This window comes from Globicephala melas, chromosome 5, assembly GCF_963455315.2.
Source record: "Globicephala melas chromosome 5, mGloMel1.2, whole genome shotgun sequence".
NCBI lineage: Eukaryota > Metazoa > Chordata > Mammalia > Artiodactyla > Delphinidae > Globicephala > Globicephala melas.
Genome location: NC_083318.1, coordinates 107,436,481 through 107,461,461, shown reverse-complemented (window position 1 = coordinate 107,461,461; position 24,981 = coordinate 107,436,481). Strand labels below are relative to the sequence as shown.

General features: G+C 42.2%; 1 protein-coding gene across 3 annotated transcripts in view; it reads left to right on the top strand.

Moving 5' to 3' along the window:
• Positions 1-24,981, top strand: part of TMEM131L (transmembrane 131 like) — a 159,942-nt gene that overhangs the window by 82,801 nt on the left and 52,160 nt on the right. For all 3 annotated transcript variants that reach the window (XM_060299665.1, XM_030878277.2, XM_060299666.2), the window contains exons 8-15: positions 17,953-18,030; positions 18,230-18,383; positions 19,989-20,047; positions 20,355-20,463; positions 22,077-22,167; positions 22,679-22,832; positions 23,392-23,562; positions 24,876-24,945. In XM_060299665.1, coding sequence (XP_060155648.1) covers positions 17,953-18,030; positions 18,230-18,383; positions 19,989-20,047; positions 20,355-20,463; positions 22,077-22,167; positions 22,679-22,832; positions 23,392-23,562; positions 24,876-24,945 — 886 coding nt within the window. The remainder of the gene's footprint in view (positions 1-17,952; positions 18,031-18,229; positions 18,384-19,988; positions 20,048-20,354; positions 20,464-22,076; positions 22,168-22,678; positions 22,833-23,391; positions 23,563-24,875; positions 24,946-24,981) is intronic.

Below are 24,981 nucleotides of genomic sequence, written 5' to 3'. Positions count from 1 at the left end.
CTCATGTGGTTTTTGTTTGTGTTTCCTTAATCACTAATGATGTTGAGTGTCTTTCCATGTGCTTTTTGATAAGTTTTGTATCTTCTTTGGAGAAATGTCTATTCAGATCCTTTGCCCATTTTTTAACTGGGTTATTTGTCTTTTTATTGTTGAGATGTAAGTGTTCTTTATATATTCTAGATAGTAGACTTTCATCAGGTACATGATTTGTATGTATTTTTCTCCCATTCTTTAGGTTGTCTTTTTATTTTTAATTTTGATGAAGTCCAGTTCACCTATTTTTTATTTGGTCGCTTATGCTTTTATTGTCAAATCTAACAAGGTCAAATCTAACAAGGTCCAAGGTTGTAAAGATTTACTCCTGTGTTTTCTTCTGAGTTTTATAGTTCATCTCTTGTAGTGAGGTCTGTGACCCATTTTTACTTCATTTTAGTGTATAGTGTGAGCTCGGGATCCAAGTTCATTCTTTTCGTATGCATTTCCAGTAATCCCAGTACCATTTGTTGAAAAGACAGTTCTTCCCCCATTGGAGTGTCTCGGCGTTCTCCTTGACTGTCTCAGCTTCAGCTCTGTTCCCAATGGTAGATTCTCTCCATTTTCATTTATACTGGGATCTATGAGTTTAGTCAAGTCACTGTCTAAGGCTGCCCCTGTTGAACGTAGCTCCCCCCATCAGTCAGTCAACAGTTAGTTATTAGATGTCATTTCTTGAATGTTCCAGGAAGTGATAGGGCAGTGAACACAGCACAGTGTCCCTGCTCTTATGACGTGACAATGTAGAATACATTTCAGAGTTTGAAGGTAAAACTCAATTTTTTTGACTGATCTTTTGTTGGAACCCAGTATTGAGAGGTCTAAATATCAAAAAATATTTCTTAAAAGGCAATTGTTTAAACTTCTTTCATTTTTACAGTGATTCAGAAAAAGAAACTTTAAAGTCTTTTTTTCAAGGCTTACTACACCTAGAAACAAAAACAAAAACCTACAAAATTTAAACTTAAGAAATAATTATGGCATTCCTCAGAAAAAATCCTGACTATAATATTTTCGCATTTAAACTGCACACGTAAAATGCGTTCAGGTTGTGTTTTAAGTGGCTGTAAGGTTGCCGGCTGTCCTTTTCCAGAAAGGAGTATCTTTATTTTGATATTCTTTCTGTCCCGTGTTTTTGTCTACCTTTTGCCCGTGGTCCAGAACCCATAATCTGGGGTGGGTGCTGAGTTCAAGAGGTCTCTTCTCTCAACGGGGAAGGAGGGTGGGGGAAGGAGTGCTCATGACTGAATCTTCTCCAGAACAGAGCTGGAAAGTGCATCTGGTAGAAAGCTAAAGAGCGAGAAGGTTTAGGCAGAAATGAGTATGTCTTGAGTCTTTCAGATACGGGGATTGTCACTGGCCTTTGCTCACACATACTTAAAATTGCTTCCTAAGGTAGCAACTAGAAAGTTATGTAATCAGAACACTTTGGCTCACTTACCCTTGCAGCTTACCGCATGATACCTCACACAGAGGGACTGTGGCAGCACTTGGTCTTGTCTCCTGAGCTGCTAAAAGATTCAGTTAGCTATGACAAAATCAAATTTAAATAATGCTAGTAAAAAAACCCATGGATTTATTCTAGGGATACAAACTGGAGGAAAAGTTAAGTACTTCCATGAGGGTCAAAAGCCAGTTTCCTCCCGCTGTCTGTCTTTTTCCAAGCCTGTGCTCCTTCCACTGAGCTCACTGTCTCTCGTTGGATCGCTAAATGAACACCTGTAAAGCCCCAGGACAGAGCCCAACCCCAGGTCACAGAGTATAACTTTACTAAAGCCCCCTGGAAAGGGCATTGTTTTATATTTCATCCTCCTTTTCTGAAAGAGCATACATTTAGGGAAAATGGTCAGATGAAATATGTCCATTTTATTTGATCTTATTTCTATGGATAGGGGGAAAAAGAGTGTGACTATTTATAATGTCATAGAGATTGTACTTGGTTCAAGACCTCAGTTTGTTTTTTTGGAATAACAAAAAAAAATGTGTCCCTCTTGTGAAATAAACTAGGTTGTTGTTGGGTTATCTCAGTTTTTTTGTAGTATGAGCTCATTCCAGTCCTTTTTGTTTGTGTCCATCCATATCTTACTTTTGCATTTTTCCTGCTCAGTCGAACTGGATTAAGTGGCTCACTCTTCTGCTGAAGCCGAGAGTGTTTGTGTGACTAGTCTTCTGTCTAAATTCCTGCTGGCCAGGAGTTCTCTAGCAGGGGCTGAGTTCAGTGAGAGGAGGGTGTGCATTGCAGCCTCTCTGCTGCACATGTGTGTCTGCTCAGGGGAAGGAGGGGGCAGACATGAGGAATTAATTTGCCTTTTCATTTAGTCCTTCTTTTTCATTTGCTTTGACGTTTATGGAGTGAGCGTTCCTAGCAGACAAGACGTCACTGTGACAGTGGGTTTGAGTGAGAATCTGAGGTCCCTCTGCTTTTGTTGCAGTCCTGTCATCATTTGGCACCTGGATTATCCCCCAGTCAGGCTTTCTCCCCTCCGGTGCACCTGCTGCGCATGCTGGTGATGTCTTCTTAAACAAAACTATCCGTTATTTCCCTGGTCACTACACTGCTGGGTCCCTGTTGTTTGCAGGATCCAGCCCAAGCACCCAAGCTTGGCCTACAAGGTCCTTCGTCACCTGGGTCCAGCTTCTTCTCCAGCCTCGGGGGTACCACCCTGCTCTTCTCATCTCTGGCCTCACAAACCTCCCGTCACTGCTAGACCATGCCATCCTTTTGTACAGACTGTCTCCCCTTCATAAGCTTTTCCCCCGTTCTGACTCCACTTTTACTTCTAATTCTGTCCCTTGAGACCCAGTTCAGATATCACCTCCTCTCCAGGTTCCCAGGCCAGTCTCTGCTCTGGTCCCACGACGCTTGGTTCAAAGCTGCTTTCACATTTAGTGTCCCGGGCTGTCTCCCTCCACTGTTCTTCCATGAGACTCTCTAGGCCCGGGCCTGTTTCTTTTTCATTTTCATAATCTCGGCATCACCTTAGTATTTGGTACATTGAGGGCAGCCCCCAGAGTTTTTCATAGGTAGATGAGTCAGTGGGCACCCAAGTTAAGAGCCCCAAATAGCATATCTCCAGTCGTAATATCTAAGATTTGTCTAACTTCACCTTTTCACCACATCAACCAGATGACCTTCAACAGATTTACTACCAGGGCAGGTGGTAATTATTCTTATTTTAGAAATTGTAGAATGGTCTTAGAATTTGGGTTACTTGGTGGAGGTTGAGGACAGAGCTGGGATTGGCAGTCCTGGCTCAGTATGCTTTAAATTTTTTCCCAGGTAACGACTTTCATATTGTTGACTTTGTAATTCATGTTCCAGGAAAGGTATATGCAAAAAAAAATTTTTGGCAGCATCTTTATAACGGCAGAAACAGTAGAAACAGCCTAAAACCTCAACAGTCGAAAAAGGATTTGATAAATTTAAATATATCAGCATAGTAGAATATTAAGTAGTTCTTCCAAGTTACAATTATGGTGCTTATGTAGAAATGTCTGACAAGCGAATAGTAGAATATAAGCTAGACTGTACTCTATGATTGTAACTGTAAAGTATATGGTGTGATGTAATATGTAAATAGAGTTGTGTTAGGCTCATGAAAAAGTAAGAAGTTTTATTTTTAAATTTTATTTATTTTTATTATTATTATTTTTTTGCGGTACGCGGGCCTCTCACTGTTGTGGCCTCTCCCGTTGCGGAGCACAGGCTCCGGACGCGCAGGCTCAGCGGCCATGGCTCACAGGCCCCGCCGCTCCATGGCACGTGGGATCTTCCCGGACCGGGGCACGAAGCTGTGTCCCCTGCATCGGCAGGCGGACTCTCAACCACTGCACCACCAGGGAAGCCCAGAAGAAGTTTTATTTTTTAACGTTTTCTTTAGTGTTGTTTTGGATCCAAGACATTGAGATTTGAGGAATGTTTCAGTGGTTTATTTGGACAAAACAATGTTTGAAATTGTCATTCTTTCAGAATCTAGCATATAGGATCATTATAGCAATAACCTTGTCTCAGAGAGTTAAAAGAACTTAAATTATTATTATTGGAATCACTGTAAAATAATATTTATTGTTAAAGGTGGAATTATAAGGCAATATGGGAAACACAGAGAGGTTTTAAATTAGAAGAAAGCCGACGACACAGTTCCCACGAAGTAACAGTGGATCTGTGTGTCCTAACATAGTATTGAATTCTCTCAAAAGGAGATTGTGACGATAAAAAATTACAGTGTAATTATAAGAAAACACAGGAAACCAGAGAAGTGAAAAATCAGAAATAAGCCCCAAGACCACAGTCACACTCAACACAGGTGAGCAGGAAGAATATGTTGTCACCTCCTTTCTGAACTTTTCAGAGTGTCTGCAGTATCCTGTTACCGGATTGTGTAAAGGAGAGATTATTTCTGGGGATTGTGTGTGATGTCTGATAACACTTCAGACCAGGAGTTGCTACCCTTTTAAGACTGGCACAGCCTGGCTTTGGCGTGCTGCCGTCAGGCCCTGTGCCTGCCTGCCCGCCCGGGACAGGTGTTGGAGAGGCCTGCGGTGCCAGCCTGTGTGGAGCCTGGTGCCGGCCAGGCTCGGGGAGGGTGCCCCACGTTGCTGTCGGGGGACTCGCCTCCTAGGTGTTGATCCCTGCCGAGTAAGTGCGGTGGTCTGGAAGGGAAGCTATAAAGTCAGTGTGGGAAGGAGGACGAGGAACGTTTCCAATCACAGTTCGACAGAGGAGAAATGGAAAGGGGCAGGTTTCTCAGTAACAAATAAGTTGCAGAAGTCTGAACGAGGATCTGGAGATGGAAAATAAAAACAGGGAAAGGTTAAAGGCCGCTGTGGCTGCCCTGTTTTCCTGATGTCTTACAGGATAAGTTAAATGAAATACACAGATTTTCTGGGTGTGATAGCTAAGAATTCCTACAAATCTGGGTGGGAACATAACATATTTAATAACATTTATTTGCCTGCTAAAGGTTACCTTTTTTAACACAAAAATGTTAGTCTGTCAGACTCTGGAGAGTTATTACTGTATGTTAGGAAAATATACGCTGTTAACCTACTTGCCTCTGAATGCAGCTTTTAAAGCAAGGAAATTGCTTAAATTTTAAATTTTTTCTTTTTTTCATTGGAGCCTCCAGTGAGAATGATTCAGTGGAGTGGGAGTTTGGGAAGAGATAGAGGGCTGGTGAATGGGAGACAGGAAGGAAGCTTGGTGAAGCTGCAGGAGGTACCCAGGGGTAGGGGTGTTCCCCTTTCCTCGGCTTCCCCCTGCCCCCCAAACCCCCAGCCCACAGAGTCTCCTCCCCCCATCAGCCCCATTTGCTTCTCTCAAATCTCTGCCCTCTGGGCAGGACAGAACAGTGTTCCAGGAGAGAACAGTTTCTCGGCCCCTCCTTTTTTTAAAAATTTTTATTTATTTATTTATTTTTGGCTGTGTTGGGTCTTCCTTGCTGCGTGCACGCTTTCTCTAGTTGCTGCGAGCGGGGGCTATTCTTTGTTGGGGTGCTTGGGGTTCTCATCGCTGTGGCTTCTCTTGTTGCGGAGCACGGGCTCTAGGTGCGTGGACTCAGTAGTTGTGGCATGTGGGCTCAGTAGTTGTGGCTCGCGGGCTCTAGAGTGCAGGCTCAGTAGTTGTGGTGCCCGGGCTTAGTCGCTCTGCGGCATGTGGAATCTTCTCGGACCAAGGCTCAAACCCATGTCCCCTGCATTGGCAGGCAGATTCTTAACCACTGTGCCACCAGGGAAACCCTCGGACCCTCTTTTTAACTCAGCACTTGCTTAGTCCCTTTTTTGCCTCCTGGAGAATTGACTAGTTCCTTACTGAAAGCCCTGAGAGACCCGTGTCTTAGCAAGGATAGTATGCAAAAGCTTTTGTTTCTGTGTATGTGTTTTCCTTTGATAAGATTATAAGCTCCTTAAAGAGCAGGAATCGTGTCCTAACCAGTATTTGTTTTCTTATCACCTAGCACAGAGCCTCGCCATAGAACACATAGTAAATAAATGATTGAGAATTGAATAAATGACCTTAAAAAGCAAGAAATTATAATTCTGCCAACATTCACTATATTAGAATATTCCAGAAACCTTTGTTAGAAGACTTGAAAGTGCCCAATAAATAGATAGCACCTCTCTTCCTCAGGTTCTGAACTGGTGGATCTATAAGAATCAGAAGCTAGAAAACTAAATTTATATTACTGATAAGCCACATACTGTGTCAGCTGACGTAAGAGGGTCAGAGTTGCTAACTTGCGGCCCCCAGGTAGACTGTGGTGTGGCCCATTGGAAGGGACTTTTTTTTTAGTTGAAGTATAGTTGATGTACAATATTACATAAGTTACAGGTGTACAGTATAGTGATTCACAATTTTTAAACGTTATGGTCCATTTATACTTATTATAAAATATCGGCTTTATTCCCTGTGTTGCACAGTGTTCCCTTGTAGCTTATTTTACACATGATAGTTTATGCCTCTTAATCCCCTACCTCTGTCTTGCCCCTCCCCTCTTTCCTTTCCCCACTGGTAACCACTAGTTTGTTCTCTATATCTGTGAGTCTGCTTCTTTTTTGTTTTATTCACTAGTTTGTTTTGTGTTTCAGATAAGTGAAATCATACAGTATTTGTCTTTCTCTGTCTGACTTACTTCACTTAGCGTAATACCCCCCAAGTCCATCCATATTGTTGCAAATTTCATTCTTCTTCATGGCTAGTAGTATTCCATTGTGTGTGTGTATATATATATACATATATATATATATATACACCCCATCTTCTTTACCCATATCCATTCATCTGTTGTTGGACAGTTAGGTTGCTTCCATATTTTGACAATTGTAAATAAAACTGCTGTGAACATTGGGGTGTATGTATCTTTTCAAATTAGTATTTTTCGGATATATACCCAGGAGTGGAATTGCTGGGTCATGTGGTAGTTCTATTTTTAGTTTTTTGAGAAACCTCCATACTATTTTCCACAGTGGCTGCACCAACTTACATCCCCTCCACCAGTGTAACAGGGTTCCCTTTTCTCCACATGCTCACCAGCGTTTGGTTATTTGCGCTCTTTTTGAGGATAGCCATTCTGTCAGGTGTGAGGTGATAATCTCATTGTGGTTTTGACTTCCATTTCCCTGATGATTAGCATTCATCTTTTCACGTGCCTGTTGACCATCTGCATTTCCTCTTATGGAAGGGATGTTTGAATCAAGGACAAACACACTTACCCAGGACGTAGAGAGAAGGAGAAAAGAAACCAACTCCTCCAATAGCCCCCGCCCTGTCACCCTGCCTGCAGTGCAGGGTCATTGTCTGTGGCTCGCTCATAGGCAACTGCCTCTACCTTGAGGGGAGAGGAAGGCTTGGGGCAAAGGAACAGGAGTATCAGGAGTATTTAGTGTTTAGTGTTTACTTTCCTGATACCGCTCCTCAGTTTTAGACTTTCGACCCTTTGGGCTTACCCGTTGTTAAGCCCATGGCCCTCCCTCTCTGCACGGAGATGAGCAGACTTCCCGTGGCCGTGCTCCTGCCTTCCTGAGCCTGTTCCTTCTCCCACTGGCACCAGCCCTGCTTTGTCGATCCTCTGTGGACCACTGGGATGCACAGTTGAGTTTTCCCCTGGAAAGCTCTGAGATGCATTATAATAATTCATCAGTAATCTGCTCCAAAGCCACACTATGCCCCAGGTCTGACGTTCATATCCTCATCTGTTTCCCATCCCAGATTCTTTTCAAGTATCCAATAAAGCTTACCAGAGCTTTGAAAGGGGATCAAATAACAGAATTAAGATATTTCAAAAACAAAAACAAAAACAAAAAAAACAACCCAGCCTTATAAGGATGCCCCATCACAGAACTGTATAGTGAAGTGAATAAGAAAGTGAATTCTAAAACCAGGCCACCTGGGTAAAAGTCTCGGTCCTGAGTGGTCTTGGCCCGTTTACCTAACCCTTTCATGTCTCAGTTTATCTATAAAACAGACAATAGCGCTACCTCATAGGAGTGCTATAGTTATCGAATAAATGAATACATGTAGAACGCTTAGAACCTAGTATCTGGCACATAGCTAGAATGCATTTATCACGTAAAAAAGTTTTTGTATATAAACCCTCTCCTATTATGAAACTCTCAGGGAGAAACTTAAAAGTCAGAGAAGTAATCCTTGGCAAGACATGAAAGTTCAAGGTTCTAGTCCCATATCAAATTATGTTGGCCTGTGAGCTAACATGCAGAGAATTTGAAGTCCTCCCTAATTCCTTTTTTTTTTTTTTTTTTTGGTCTTAGCCAGAGAGCTTCTCCATGCCTGTATGCAGCTGGGGTAACTCCTCCCGCCCCCCGCCCAGGACTTCTCGGAAAGCCCCCTGCCAGGATGTGCGTGGCTTCCCCAGGGCTTCTCAGAAATTATAGTAGTTCAACACTAAGTCTCTCTTGTCTCTGCTTGTTTCAAGTGGAGCTTGAGTCTAGAATCTTTTTTTAAAAAAAATAAATTTATTTATTTCTTTTATTTTATTTCTGGTTGTGTTGGGTCTTCTTTGCTGCATGTGGGCTTTCTCTAGTCATGGTGAGCGGGGGCTGCTCTTCGTGGTGGTGTGTGGGCTTGTCATTGTAGTGGCTTCTCTTGTTGTGGGGCACGGGCTCTAGGCACGCGGGCTTCAGTAGTTGTGGCGCACGGGCTTAGTTGCTCCGCGGCATGTGGAATTTTCCTGGACCAGGGCTCAAACCCGTATCCCCTGTGTTGGCAGGCAGATCCTTAACCACTGCGCCACCAGGGAAGCCCGAGTCTAGAATCTTAACAAGACACACAGGAATATTAGATTATCAACCTTACATCCACCAAATTTGGAAAACATGCCCCCCAGCCCTCAAGGCACTAATTTTGGGCAGAATTGTTCCCAGTACTTCATCTTTGCCAAAGAGAGGGATGGAAGGCTGAAACCATCACCTTGGTTTCAGCTTCAGCTCATGCCAGTTGTTCTGAGGCCAAGACCTGCGCCCTTAAACTCTGCGGGCAGAGGTTGTCTGTCTGGAGGCGAGTTTGGGGAGGAGCCACCTCCTCCCTTCAGAAGTGACACCGAGATGCTCAGATTCTCAGGTCTGTGCTCAGAGTCAGAGCCTTGCGGTCGGGCAGTCCAGTCACCAGGTGTGTCTGTCCTCTCCTCTTTGCAGGGAGCCCTTGTTTCCGGCGCTCCTGTGCTGAGTGGTGTCCCCGCTCTGTTAAGGGATGGAACATCTGTGGGTGGGGACTTTGAGACTGTTTGTGGTGTGGTTTCCGTTGCCTCTTACCAGGAGCACATAGAGGCTTCTGGAACCTGCTTCTTTGGGAAGGTTTTTCCCTTTTCGTCCGGCTTGTTTCAGGTAGAGCTTGTTCGCAGCAGATTCCTGGCGGGGAACTGCTGTTGACACTCGGGGAGCTTGGGGCCCAGTGCCGGTAGCTTCTGGCCCCCGAGCCCTGCGCTGTCTCCTCCAGCTTGTGCGTGTGCCCTTCTTTGTCTCTAGGCTGTGTTCTGCCTGCAGGATGTGCTGGTCTCTTCCTGTCCCCTTTTCCTGTCAGGGAGGCTTAGATGAGTTTCTTGCTGTTTAACCAGCTGCTTTTGCCAGTCTCTTTTTCCCTAATGCTTGTAAGCTACTGCTGTCTGCTGGAATTGCTGCATTCCTTTTTCTTTTTCTTTTTTTTTTAAACCTTTTTCTTTCCTTTTTGGTCTAAATCTATTTTTTCCTCTAGGTGTTCCTCTAGATATTTTCTTGTGATTTCTCCCAAGGCAAGAGAGATACAGTTGCTAAGTTCTGGGCCTGCCGAATCTTCTTCTATTCCTTGCATTGGGTGCTCTTACATCGGAGACGCTCTCCCAATAGACCAGCATCTAATTTAGGGCTGGCATCAGTCTGTCTTGTTCTCCCTGGTTCCCCTTTAGTAGGTTTCCTCGATGCTGTGCCTTCTCTTAGACTGAGTCCTAATTCCATAAACTTTGCAAGTGTGTTCCCTCAGGGCACAGGCGGTGACAGTCCCTCCACCTGCTGTGCTCCGAGCATCTTCTTCTGATCTCCGATCTCCACCGCTACCCCCACCCCTCACAGCCTGTCCAGAGTTTGTGTAATCCTTGGTAGAGCTGTGTCAGTCTTTGGAGATGCGGGTAGGTCCTCAGTTGTTCTCACTGTGGGTTTTGTACCTGGCTTTAGAAGTGTGTTTCTCCACAGTTCCTACAACTGAATCCTGGTTCCTTTAGGAGGAGCAATTCCAGTCCTCTGAGATCTTGCTTGTCTTCTTTTATTAGAGGTTTTTTTTTTTTTTTTTTTTTTTTAAGGCTCAAACAAGCACAAAGATATTGCTCCCTCACTTGAGTTAGACTCCAGGCTGTCCCTGTATCTGTCTGTTGAACCGGGTGTCAAGGTCTCCTTTTCTGTTGCAGCTCTGTCCAGTTATTCCCCAAGATGTCAACCTTTCTCCAAAGGGTGGCCCTCTCTGCCTCCTGTTTCATCAACCTGCCTTGCTTATTTTTGTTGTTTTGTTTTTGTTCCTCTTGTCCTGACAGGAAGATGAGAGAGTGTTCTAAGCTCTAAGCTTCTAGCACCTTTCTGATTTCCGGAATGAGCCTAATCGTTCCAAGGACAGCCCTTAGTGGTTGCCTTCTTCGTGCATGCAGTAATTTTGTCAAATTGCTTTTCTGACTCAACCCAAGATGACAGCATATCTCTTTAATAAGATTATCCTTATTGCTTCTGTATTTATAAAATCTGCCCCCATCTATGTATCTTCCACTTTGGATCTTGAAAATCTGAAGCAGCGGTTAGCATTTAGGTGATTAATAGCTGTAGGGCCAGGGATTTGGAGGGGAACTCTTGAGTCTGTGGACCAACCACATGAACTTAAAATAAACCTTCTCACAGTTCCGACTTGTATCCATAAAGATAAGGCATAAAAAGGAACAGAATTTGGAGCAGCCTGTCTATACTGCTTGCCTGGAGTTGGACCCAACAGTTTCTTCAAGATCGGGCTATAGAAACACCAGATAGTATTCTGGAAGCTCTCTCTATTTTGAGGAGAGAGCCCTGACTGGGACACCATTTTGTTTTTGTTTTGTTTTTCCTTCCCCTGCCCTTTCGCTTTTCTTTTCTTGTGGTAAAATATGCATAACACAGAATTCACCATTTTAACCGTTTTAAAGTGTACAGTTCAGTGGCATTAATTATACTCACAGTGCTATGCAGCCGTGACCACCGTCCACTTCCAGAACTTTTTCGTCTGCCCAAACTGAAACTCTGTCCCCCATTAAGCAGTGATTCCTCATTACCCACTCCTCTCAGCCCCTAATAAACATTATTCTACTTTCTGTCTCTATGAATTTGAATATTCTAGGTCCCCTCGTACATGGACTCATACAGTATTTGTCCTTTCGTGACCGACGTATTTCACTTAGCTCACAAGGTTCCTCCATGTTGTAGCAGGTGTCAGAATTCCCTTCCTTTCCCTTTTTAAAAATTAATTAATTAATTAATTTTTGGCTGCATTGGGTTTTCATTGCTGCGCGTGGGCTTTTCTCTAGTTGCAGAGAGCGTGGGCTACTCTTTGTTGTGGTGCGCGGTCTTCTAATTGTGGTGGCTTCTCTTGTTGTGGAGCACGGGCTCTAGATGTGCGGACTTCAGTCGTTGTGGCATGTGGGCTCAGTAGTTGTGGCTCGTGGGCTCTAGAGCGCAGGCTCAGTAGTTGTGGCGCACGGGCTTAGTTGCTCCGCAGCATGTGGAATCTTCCCAGACCAGGGCTCGAACCCCTGTCCCCTGCATTGGCAGGCGGGTTCTTAACCACTGCGCCACCAGGGAAGTCCTCCCTTCCCTTTTAAGGCTGAATAATATTCCACTGTATATATATCCCGTGTTTTGTTTATTCATTCATCCATTGGTGGATTTCGGGATGTTTCCATTTGGCTACTGTGTGTAATGCTGCTGTGAATATAGGTGTACAAATACCTGTTCAAGTCCCTCCTGTCACTTTTGGGTGTAAACCCAGGAGCGGAACTGCTGGATATTTTAATTCTGTGTTTAAAGTTTTGAGGGACCACTGTACTGTTTTCCACTGCAACACCCTTTCTTTCACATCCTTGTCTGTGCCATGCTTACTTAGGTCAAAGCCGTGCTGTATTGCTCAAGGGCAAGCCACAGCAGCCTGCATCACAGAGCCTGAACTTGGGCCGAGTGTGGGTCCAAGCTCAAGGGCTGAGCCAGGCCTTCAGGGCTCACTTGCCATTTGCTTTAGGCCCAGCGGCAGCCAATTCTATAAAAATAGCTGCTTGTCTTTGGATCGCACTTCTGTACGCTGCGTGACCTACCAAGGTGGAAATCCCACATGGCTGTCCTGGAACTGCCAGCCCAGGTTGTGGTCGTTAAGGGCCAGCTGCCAAAGTGTAGAAGTCCAGGGTATTGCACAACGCAGGCCACTGCCGCTTGGTCCGACCAAAAGTATTAATATTTCAGTGTTAACTTGTTCTCCACATTGTGTTTTGTCTTTAATGGTTTTTGGCACATTTCAGGGGGGTGGGAGATGGTGTGCAGTCAATGACCCTTCTCTCTTTTCTTGGATTCTGAACCATTTATGAAATAAGACAAGAAGAATTTGAAACGTTTAAGACAAAAAATCCCTTCTCTTGGAAACCAAAGGACTGGGGAAGAGGAGTTTCCCTTCTAACAACTTTGATGTGGGGAAAATGCTTCCTAGAAGCATTTAAATGATTTGTTGTGGAGTTTGACTAAATGAATGCATGAACTGTGAATGAAAAAGCTGATGCTCCCTTTTGAGGGCCTGCTTTATGCACTGTGACTGGCATATGTATCACATTTAATGCTGGTAGCATGGCTGTGAGTCCATTAACTGTTTTATACAAGAGGAAGCTGAGTCTTGGAAAAGGTAGGGATTATCCCCAAGGTTTCATCTTCAGTCCATGTTGACTGCAAAGGCACTTGGCCACACTGCCTTTTTCAAAAAGATGTGGATAAGGGAAAATGTGATACATATGCTTTTCTTTAATGATAAAATTGATTTTTATTTATGTCTAATATTAAATTATATATTGGAAAGAAATCTGTTGCTCTGACCAAGTACTATTCACTTTTCTTTTTTAACTGGAGTCTAACAGCTTTACAATGTTGTGTTAGTTTCTGCTGTACAATGAAGTGAATCAGCTTCATTGTACACATATCCCCTCCCTCTTGGACCTCCCTCCCACCCCACCCCCCATCCCACCTGTCTAGGTCGTCACAGAGCACTGAGCTGAGCTTCCTGTGCTTTATGGCTTGTTCCCACTAGCTGTCTATTTTATGCATGGTAGTGTATATATGTCTGTCCTAATCTCCCAATTCATCCCACCCTCCTCCTCCCCCACTGTGTCCACATGTCCGTTCTCTATGTCTGCATCTCTATTCCTGCCCTGGAAATAGGTTCATCTGTACCATTTTTCTAGATTCCACATATATGCGTTAATATACGGTACTTGTTTTTCTCTTTCTGGCTCACCTCACTCTGTATGACAGACTATAGGTCCATCCATATGTCTACAAGTGACCCAATTTCGTTCCTTTTCATGGCTAATATTCAACCCTTTTTCCTTTAAAACAAATAAAAACAACTCATTTCAGCCAGTTCTTAGGGTTTTACAAATATTTTCGTGAGTGGGTCTGATATCGTTTCAGTGGTTACAGATCTGATATTGTTTCAGTGATTACAGATCTGAGAACCAGAAGGTTAGTGGTAGTGGTGAGGGCTGAAACACAACTGATGGTTAATATTAGGGTGAAGCAACCGAACTCAGCTGAGCCTGTCTGTTATGCAGGAGACGCTAAATTAGGAGTTCAGTTAAAGAGTGTGAGTGTTGTGCAGAAGGGACCCAGGAAAGCACTCATTTTATACAAAATGCTTTGCTGTATAGAATGTATTGTGTGTAGCACCATATGTGTGGGCCACTGGCTGGAATGGTCACGTGGCTTATGTGGGCTCTGTGTTCCTGAGACACATGTGGGTATAAGAGACTTACCTTTGTAAGCGCCTCTACAATTTAGCATTCAGAATTGTGAAAGGGAAGAAAAATGAGAAGGAGAACTCTCAGGTTGGGATATATCTAAGTAATTTTTTTTATATTTCATACATTATGTTCCTGAAATGAATGGTTTTCATATGTGATCAGTACTGGGAACATCATAATTTCATATCTGTTGTTCATTCTCTCTGGATTAATGCATTATAGACTCTCATATACTCTTGTCAGGTTATGGTTTACTCTTGTTAGTGAAAGTCATCTCAAATGACTTAGAACTTTGTCTATCATTTTCTTTCCTGTTTAATTGCACACAGACCCCCAGAATCACACTCTGCCCCTGGCCTGGTACACAAAGACCAATTTTTTAGCAAGTAGAGGAAGGTGATTTTTTTTCTCTTTCATCCCATTCCCTAAATTCATACTTCTTCTCCACAAAATATATGCCATACAAAAGAAGTCTTAACAGGGCTATTTTCTGGACTGTTACATTATCTCCTGGTATGGTTTTCTAAGACATATTTTCATGCTGAAGAATTTTTAGGCTTTTAAGTACCTAGGAGAAATAGACTTGGCCTGTTCAGATTTACTTGGAAAAAATACTGATGACTTATGTTAAAAGAACTGCTGTTTTTTTTTTTTTTTTTTCTCTTTTTCTACTAACTAAACTTCGGACCTTTGATAAGTCATTTAACCCCTCCAAACCACATCTTTTCCCATCTTCTAAAATAGTATCATACACTTATGTGAAAACTACTTAGGGGACTTCCCTGGCGGTCCAGTGGTTGAGACTTCGCTTCCCAGTGCGGGAGGTACAGGTTCGATCCCTGATCAAGGAGCTGGGATCCCACATGCCTCAGGGAACAGAAGCAATATTGTAACAAATTCAATAAAGACTTTAAAAATGGTCCACATCAAAAAAAAAAAAAAATCTTAAAAAAAACTACTAAGGAATTATTGTTTCTTTTAGCTGTCAAATTTAGGAATTAATTTATTAAAATAATGTGCGAGGTTTCAAAAGTAGAGAAGTAGGTTTTTGTTTGTTTTTCTTTTATAATCTGCCCAGGCACACTTCTGCATAAGGGGTCGAAACAAATGTCAAAACAGCTGGGGTCCTTTCAGAGGTAATTTGTAATCCCAGTGTGCCTGTGTTTGCCCCAGGTGGCTCATGTTTTGGTTATAGTTTCTGATTTTAAGTCGAGATTGCAATACTTTTGTTCTTTTGGGAGAGAAAGACATGAACATTTAAATTTCTCTTTGAGAAAAACCAGCATGCTTCAAGGGCCGTTTGGAGGTGTAGGAACTCCCCCTGGTGGGAGTCTGAAATATGTTGTACAGCAAACGAAACAATGTTGCAGTTTATTTTTGTTATGTTTTCAGCTAACAGAAGAATCTTACTTAACATGGTAAATTATAAATTCATTCGTAGTAAATTATAAATTTGTCACCAAGAATGACAAAATATTGGGCTTTAAATCACATCAAATCACTGTGCAGATAGGATTTTTAATCATGTTCAAAGTCATAATTTTGAACTTTAACATAATTTCAACATGTGAAGGAGTATTTTAGGCAAGAAAATTGCCTTGTCAGGTTAAGACCTATAGTTAAATTGTTGGCAGGCTGGATTTGGCCTACCGGCATAGCGAGTTGACCCCTGATCCTTCAGGTGTTTGTTAGGAATAAAGGGGAGTGAACAGATCCAGGGGCTGCTGAGGAGGTCCAGTCAGCACACCTGGGGTCTGGGTCTGTTTGCTGGAGCTGAGTGAGGGAGGCGCAGTGAGGTTGGTTTCCAGGTTTCTGGCTTAAACCACTTTATGAGTAACGAGACCCACAGCAAGGACCTGGCTCTCTGGGCGTGGGTGAGGATTCAGAGGGGCGCCCAGCCGCCGGTTCCCTGTGTGGGTGTGCGGAGAGGCCTGCGCTGCTGAGATGAACGTGGGGGGCTTCAGCGTGTCGCAGACCCCCCGCGGGAGAGAGGGAAGGGGGCCGAGGTGGAATCTGGAGTGAGTAACAGCTGGCGCCCGAGGAGGAACAGCCAGCGAAGCAGGAGCCTAAGGGGACGGAGGAACACCGAGAGAAGGCGACGTGGCAGAGAAGTGTTGGGCCAAAGAGGTTTCTGTCAGGTTTGGATACGAGGGGGTCACTTATAACTTTGATTAACGCAGCTTCAGGGAGTAGTGGGCTTTCTTTGTGTATGTCTTTAATGTGGGACCTGCTCACAGAAAAACATATTCGAAGATCTAGCTCTTCTTTAAGATTTGAGGTTCAGTTTACAGGTGGTATTACTCTAAGTCTAACTGATACTAGCAATTACTTTTTTTTTTTAAACGTTTCTTTTTTAAAACATTATTTATTTATTTATTTATTTATTTTTGGCTGTGTTGGGTCTTTGTTGCTGCACGCGGGCTTTCTCTAGTTGTGGTGAGCAGGGGCTACTCTTCGTTGCTGCACGCGCACCTCTTATTGCAGAGCACGGGCTCTAGGTGCGCAGGCTTCAGTAGTTGTGGCACGCGGCCTCAGTAGTTGTGGCTCATGGGCCCTAGAGCGCAGGCTCAGTAGTTGTGGCGCACGGGCTTAGTTGCTCCACGGCATGTGGGATCTTCCCGGACCACGGATCGAACCTGTGTCCTCTGCGTTGGCAGGCAGATTCTTATCCACTGCGCCGCCAGGGAAACCTGCAATTACTTTTTAAAAGAGCCTTTGGTTAATGTTTGGTCCTATTTACAAGCTTGGTTAAACCCCCTAACTATTTTTTACTACACTTTAAAATGTAATGTGAAAAAAAAAAAAAAGTAATGTGCTCTGGTCCCTCGGCATCTGTGGGTGAATGGATCCAGGACCCCCCTCGGATACCACACTCCAAGGAGGCTCAAGTTCCTTCCGGTCTGCATCCGTGGAACAGAGGATCAACTGTGTTTTGTTCTTGTTTTGTACTTTAATTGCTAATTGAAGTGGTTAAGCATGTGTTTTTATATAATGTACTTAGGTAGTTCTTATAAATCTAACAAATTAAACGTAATTGTGGTGATTCCACGTAAAACGAAAGTCAGCCGAGGATTTGGGGGATGCCTTCTTACCTTGCTGAGATTTTCGGGTGTTCCGACTGTGACTGCCAAGCCAAGTGCCTTGATTATAACCACTATGCGAGACACGTCACACTGAACAGAAGGGGAAATCTCACAGCGGAGATCCTTTAGACTCATGTGCTGCACTACCTGCCTTCTCTGTGTATTCGCCGTCTGCTGCCCCCGCCCTCCCACCCAAATGGCTGTATCCCTGGATTGACTTTGCATTTCTTTGTCTTCACAATATGTCGATATCATCCCATGTGGCTGTTAAGATCTTTGAACTTTATGAAATTCTGCAGTCTTTGCGTATACTTTTGTCTCTTCCATCCACGTCTCTTCCACACGTGAAAAATGATAGCCGGTTGAATTTTGGGCATCTCCTGTGGTTTTCTCATAGCGTCTAAGCTCACTCTACGGATGGGAGGCAGACGTCAGAACCGTTGATTGGCTCTTACTGGGTGAACCTACTTTAAAATAAGAGCAGACTCCTACGTTGGAACAAAATATTTGAAAAGTATAAGAAATGCCAAACGACAGTGTTCCTGTGTATATTGAGAACATATTTATCTGCTTATTGCCATAATAGGAATTTTCACGTTGCCCAAGGGAGAGCTTATGATTTCCATTAGATGTAAGCTCAGTGACAGAAAAGATTTTTCTCTGTTTTATTCACTATTGTATTTCCAGTAAATTGAATTTTACCTAGCATTTAGCAGACGTTCAAATATATGGTGAATGAATGAAGAAATGTCCTTTCTGAATAAATGGTAGATTGTTTATTACTGACAGTAGATTGTGCCTTTTGCTTCCTTTTAATTTCTTACTCCCCTTTTTTCTGCTTTTAGGCAGAAACCACTAACACTAGCCTCTTGCAAGTGCAACTGGAATGCAGTTTACATAATAAAGTGTGTCAGCAACTAAAGGTAAAATAAAAAATTTAGTGTTTTCTTCCTGCCTTCCTTCCTGCCTCTTTGCTTAGAAATAAAAGATAAAACAGCATGTTCTGTTCTCAGAAATGCACATGCCCTTACCTTAAGTGCTTTTTTCCCTGTGAAGTTCAAAACGAAAAAATTCAGATGATATTTTTGAGTTTTTCCTTTTTCTCCATCCCTCCGATCTCAGAGTTGCTATGTGGAATCAGACGATGTTTTACGGCTACAAATGAGCATAATTGTAACAATGGAAAACGCCTCGAAAGAATTTGAAGAAAACACACAAGATTTGTTAGATCATCTCTCTATTATTTATGTAGCTACAGATAAATCTGAGACCTCAGGTAAGGTGGAATCTTTAAACTTTTCTGTTACAACATATTTTGATTAACCTGTGTCATCATTCTATATCATTTACTTATAGATCGTATCATTGCAATCCAAGACAGAGAGCCTTTGCTTTCATTATTAGCACAGTGTAGTAGTAACTGGTTCTCAATCTGCACCTGCTAGTAAGGCTGTATTATTTTGGGGTAAATTAAGTGGCAACGGACTTCCCTGGTGGCGCAGTGGTTAAGAATCTGCCTGCCAGTGCAGGGGACACGGGTTTGAGCCCTGGTCCGGGAAGATCCCACGTGCCACGGAGTAACTAAGCCTGTGTGCCACAGGCTGAGCCTGCGTGCCACACCTAATGAAGCGCGTGCACCTAGAGCCCATACTTTGCGACAAGAGAAGCCACCGCAATGAGAAGCCCATGCACCGCAACGAAGAGTAGCCCCCACTAACTGCAACTAGAGAAAGCCCGCGTGCAGCAACAAAATAAATAAACAAACAAACAAATAAATAAATAATAAATTAAGTGGCAACGGCAAACCATTCTGTGTTTCCCTGGGAAGAATTTTTCTTGGCGTTCTGAAGATAGTAAACTAATTAAATGGGCACGACAATCTAATATAAATATTCACGAAGTATTTGAAGTCTTGTGTCTCTTGTTTCTGTTTTACTGATTTGCAGAAGCTCAGTTGACCAAATCATGCTGTTTATATTTCTAATAGTTGGTTGTCTGCTGCTTATTCCTGGATGCCTGGTCAGTAAGAGTAGTGTGAGTTTCAGTGTTCATTTCTATGAACTTTATCTTTGAAATTGTGTGTCCTACTTACCAAAAATAACCTAGTTTATCAGTTTAAGTTTCTGAGAGATTTTGTAGGAGACACGTATGATCCATGTGATTTATCATGTAGGGTTTGCTCTTATCCATTGGTTATCAAGACTGTTCTGGTAAGTGAGAGTGTGTGTGTATGTACACACATATACACATTCAGAGAAAGAAATGGTACCAAAATATAGTTTTAAATTGGCAGTCTTAATTGTTGGTCAAACATTGTTTACTTTCCAGTCCTCAGAATTGGCTGTAGTAGACATGGGTCAGCAGGAGATCTTTCCTGTCCTTGGGTTCATAGTTTCTGGTGATTCCCAGAATGGCCAGGTAGACATCAGTGTAGAAAAGACTCGTGTCCGATGGGGAGCACTTCTGTTGGTGAGGATTAAAGGGAAGCCTGCATTTTGAGATCCAGGGTTTTATTTTTCCCAAGTGTGGTTGTCAAATAAGGAAATGAGGAGCTGTCTAATCAATAGGAGACCTTAACTTTATTTGAAGCTGTCCAGTTGGTTAGTTTCATCCAAGGGAGTAGTACTATGACCCTAAACTCAGACTTTTTCCACTGGTAGCTCATCATTTAGAGAACCTGTGTTGACAGGTCAATCTTTTTGCCAAGGTCCTTTTTCTTGTGACTTAATCAACAGAAAATAGCTCCTCACTTCAATTTTGTTGAAAAGTGAGTTACATTTTTTTATAGAGATGTGTAATGTGATGGTTTAACTACTATATTAAGGTGTGAGGATGAGATGGCCCTTTCTTCTAACCTCATTGCACTGATTCTTTTGGACAGATGATTCGGCAGTGAACATGTATATACTGCATTCAGGAAACAGCCTTCTATGGATACAGGTAATTGTAAATACTTTCATAAAGTGTAGTTTAAACTTACAAGTGTGTATTTAATTGCAGAACGTGAAGATTTTGGAGAAAACACTTGTCTCTATTATTTTTTGCTTTCATTTAAACCCATTCTCCCTTGCTCGAGCCCATATTTGGACGAAGGTTGTCAGCACCCCTTCGTACCATCACAGGCACATCTGCTGAGCAGTTGTTCTGTATGCCAGTCTGAGCTACTTAGTCATTTTAACAGGGTTGATTCAAACTGGATCAGTCTTCTCCAGCTAAGAGCAGTACTGTGGATTGTTTTTTGTTACAGGATGTACATCATTTCTCACAGAGAGATGCCCTGTCTCTGCAGTTTGAACCAGTACTCCTACCTACTTCCACAACAAACTTTACAAAAATTGCCTCTTTTACTTGCAAAGGTACGGATTTTAAAAATATTGGAGATTGTCTTTTTATTTTCATTATCCAGTTGTTATCCCTGCAGTTCTTTCTGTGAAATGACTCACAACTACAGCGTAGGCAAGTCTTTAGGAAGTGAATGGGCTCGGTTTCAATTCCACAGACTTAACAGTTATAAGAGGTAGCGTGATGGAAGAAGTGATGGTGATGCTGCTTTTGTTCTGCCCCATGTGCAGGATTTTGAGTTTATAGATCGTAATTCAGTTGGTGATTTGAAAGACCAGGTTGTATATGAGTCTGATGGACATACTGCTTTCACAGAGAGGTTGAGCTGCCCCAGGTTTGTTTCTTTGTGTAGAAATCAATGCAGAATGTCTAGCGAGTATAAACCCAATCCTATCTTCAGGGTCTTACTTATAGTTCAAAAGATTTCTGTAAAGAAATGCATTTTAAACATAAGAAAACAAGCACCACCTCACTTACACTGAAAGAAATGTTAACTTAAAGCAATACATGAGGTATAATTTATGACTTAGATCTATAAGGTCAAACAGAATGTTAATATTCTGTGTTGGTAATGATTAGGAAGAAAAAAAACCTCATATTTTTGACATGGGTATAAATTGATGCAGCCTTTTTGGGAGGGAAAATTGGCAGTCTCTGTGAAAATTGAAGATGTGCCTATGTGCTCTCTGATCCTTAATTCTACTTCTAGAAGGTTATCTAGAGATACACTTTAGATGTTCAAAACTGTAACATAGGAATATGCATTGTTTGCGGCAGCATAACAGTATAAGCCTCCACTGACAGAGAATTGTAGTTCATCCCCGGGGGCGGGGGGGCTAGCGTCTGCAGGTGTTAAGAAGCATACGTGGGCGTGCAGTATCAGCAGTGTCGTTCTTCTAAGGGTATCTGTGTATTTGTATATGTTAGAGCACCTGGAAGGATGCTTGGGAGTCTGTTGGCAGTTGTTTCCTTTGTCTAAGGTAATGGGGAAGTCAGGGGGAAAGGTAGACTTTTATTTTCACATCTTTTTGTTAGTGTTTGAAGTTTGGGGGGAACCATATATATAGCTAAAAGAAAAAAAAGAGTTGGGTATTAGTATCAGAGTCAAGAATTCAGTACCAGTGTTTTGATGTCCTGCCATGGCTCAAGGAATACTTGAAAGTGATTTGATACCTCAGCAGTGTTTTGCAGCGCGGGCCCACTTTGGCTATGATCTCCTCCGTGCTCTCAGGTTGAGCTGCTCCTTTCTCACTCACACCTCTACCACGCCTCTTCACTGTTCACTTTTGTCATCTCTGCAGACCTAAGGACTTGCCTCTTACTTAAGATCTTTGTAAAAGGAGAGCCACAAAGCGTTGACTGTGTTCCCCCTGCTCCCCCCGCCAAAGAAGAAATGAGAGGTTGCTTTAGGAAAGAGGGGTGGGTAGGTAGACACCACGTTCTCCGTAACTTCCTGGGCACGCAGCCAGGAAGGCGGAAAGATAGTGTTCAAGAAAGGATTTTATTGGAGCCAGAAGAGTGAAGGAACTAAAACATTACAAATAAAACATTTATCTTGTTTTTGTTTGGGCATAATGAAAGAAAAGATACTGATACTTCACATTTATTTCCTCCTACCTCTAAACAGCTCCATCCTGTGACAGTGGGATGAGAGAAGACAGGAAGAAAAAAAACACTCCGACACTAAAAGCGTGCCTCTCCTCTCCTGTGTCTCAAGGGTGGGTGAATTTCGCTTTCTCTGGTATTGAGTGGTTCCCCTCCACCCCCTCCATCTAGAGATGATTTAAAAATATAACGGAGACTTGCATGATTCTGTCTCTGGACTTGCCTTCCCTACATTAGCACAGCTAGTAGGAAGGAAGGGGTGGTTTGCAGGATGGGAGGGAAGAAGCTGAATGACGGAGGTTGTGGATCAGATCCAGGCCAGGCGGCCACATGTGGGAGAAGGAAGAAGTACTCCTGCACAGTTTCTGAGTTACATTTGGGTCCTGGTTTTGCCTGGTGCCTCTGTGAGCCATCCTGGTCCTGGCTCCATTGCACCCTCTGGCCTTCAGATGCTCCACTCGTGGGCAGGAAGGTTGAAGAAGGCAACTTGTCTGGTCCTTGCCAGTACTTACATTTGTTCTCTGACATGTTATGTGGCTACTATTTTTGCAGTTAGAGGCTCATTCGCACGCTAACAGCTGTTGTACACACAGGGCTGATGGCATGCATGTCCTGTGTTCACAGGTATTTTCGAATGGACTCTTCTGCCACCCAGTTTCACATAGAGACTCATGAGAACACATCGGGGCTTTGGTCAATGTGGTACCTCAACCATTTTGACCGTGGTGTTGTATTGAATGATGTGTTTGTTTCCAAGGAGACCAAGCGTGTTTTAAAGGTACACATGGTATTTTTATCCAAGTTTAGCCTATTTTAAGATTTGTTTAGTGTCAAATACTATGAAACTGATATTTACAGAATCTTACTTTCACTTATGAATTTTAAAGCAAGTGTTTCTTTTAACGTTTTCAGAATTACATTTAGGCTCTCTTTATTTTTTTCAAACTATTGTTCAAGGAGCTCAAAGGGACCAGGATACATCTTTTAGAGATATTTGCTGTTACCATTATTTAAAAATATTATAAATTATAATTTATTCTAAAAAGATTATATTTAGTAAAAAGAAGCCTGGTTCATGATACAATACTAGGTTTTTGTAAAAGACTGCCTATGAACATTTCAAGATTACTTTTGTGAAATTTAAAAACAGTTGCATGCTAAATATTAAGTGAAACCTATCATTTATATAAAAATATTTCAATATTGGACCTGGAAATAACTGAGTAAAATTGTATTTCTCAAAGTATAGAAGAACTTTAGTATCACACATTATAATGATTTTAATCATAATTAGCGTTAGTTAGGAAAGTAATTTCTCTTACTTCTTTTCTTTTTAGATTCTGAATTTCACTGGCCCTTTATTTCTACCTCCAGGCTGTTGGAAAATATTTTCTTTGAAACTTGCCGTTAAAGACTTTGCCATAAATCTATTCACCCGTGTATTTTTGACTACAAACGTAGGTGCTGTTTTTGCAGTACCTCTACAGATTTACTTGGCGCCGACCAAGGTATTGTTTACACAGTACATATGTGTTATAATTTTTGTAGTAATTATTGTTTCTTTTTATTAACTTATCTTACGGTGCTTGGACTTTATTGACCGAGTTGAGCTCATGTTTTTTAAGGCTGCCTAAGAAATTGAAGGATAATTACCCGGCCAGTCTTAGATGATAAATTGTTCAGATACAGAAACCTTTATTTGAAAAGAGTTTCTATTTCTCATAAAGTGCTGAGGTAATTTTCAAATGAAATAAGGCATTACAGGTCGATAGATCTCATTTTCACTTATTTCCAAAATGTATGGAGCAAGGAATATGTGCTTGCTGTAGCAAACACAGTTGAGCTTTTAGCACATACTTGCAATGACTTCAAATAAACTAAATCATTAAATGTTTTATTTAGACGTCTGGTAACTGGCTCCCAGCTGCTCATAATCCTTGAATTTCCTTAGCGGGCCAAATCCAAAGCCTGAAAGGGTTCATAATTAAGAAAATGCTTTCTAAAATCTGGGTAAATTGTATTTAATCTAGATCTTATCTTAAACATGCCTCATTTTTTCTTAATGTTTATTTCTTTTCATTTAGTTACTGTTATTGCTTCTTTTTGATCCAAGCTCTTCTGTATAATGCTGGGTTCTAATTTTCCACTATGAGACATTCATGCAACCATCTTTATGATTTTTCACACTTACTAGCGTTGGTGTTTCATAGATAGAAGTGCCTCACGTTTAGCTAAAAGCTTAAAGATAGGGCTTCTAAAATTACGCTAAACAAAATATAAGGTTAATTTCATTCATCCATATTTTGAGCAGGGGAGGTTTCTTGGAAATTTCCTTTTCCCATCAAAGGATGCATACTGGAAGCGTGACTGGGAGGGAGCAGGCAGGCTGCAGGAATGTGTGGAAGCAGCAGGTCTGCTTGCCGAGCCTAGGAAGTGCGACATTCATTTAAATGTCCTGAGTAGCTTAGGAGTTACTATGGATTAGAGTACAGTTTGTTACAAACCCTACTAAGAATGTCCTGAGACTAATTTAATCCTGACTTCAGAAGGCAGCTTGGTGTCTGTCAGGCCCAAGGGGTGTGTGTCACTGTGGGCATTGATTATTGCACAGAATCCACTGTAGTGACCCTGCCTGTATAGACAGTTAGAGCTCTCATTCAAGGAGAAAGGAAGCCAAGAAACCCCTCTCTAGCAGTCTGGCTTCTGGACAAAGGGAAGTTCGCTGAGGTGGAGGCCAACGTCTGCTACGCATTTGAGTGCATTAGGATTTGTGTGTTTAGTGTTGTGTTGTAAGTTATTCATATATTACTTTTCAATCTAGGAAGGGAGTCTGGGTTTTGAAGTGATAGCACATTGTGGCATGCATTATTTCATGGGAAAATCAAAAGCGGGTAAGTATTTTGCCCTTAGGCTTTTTGTAGAACGCT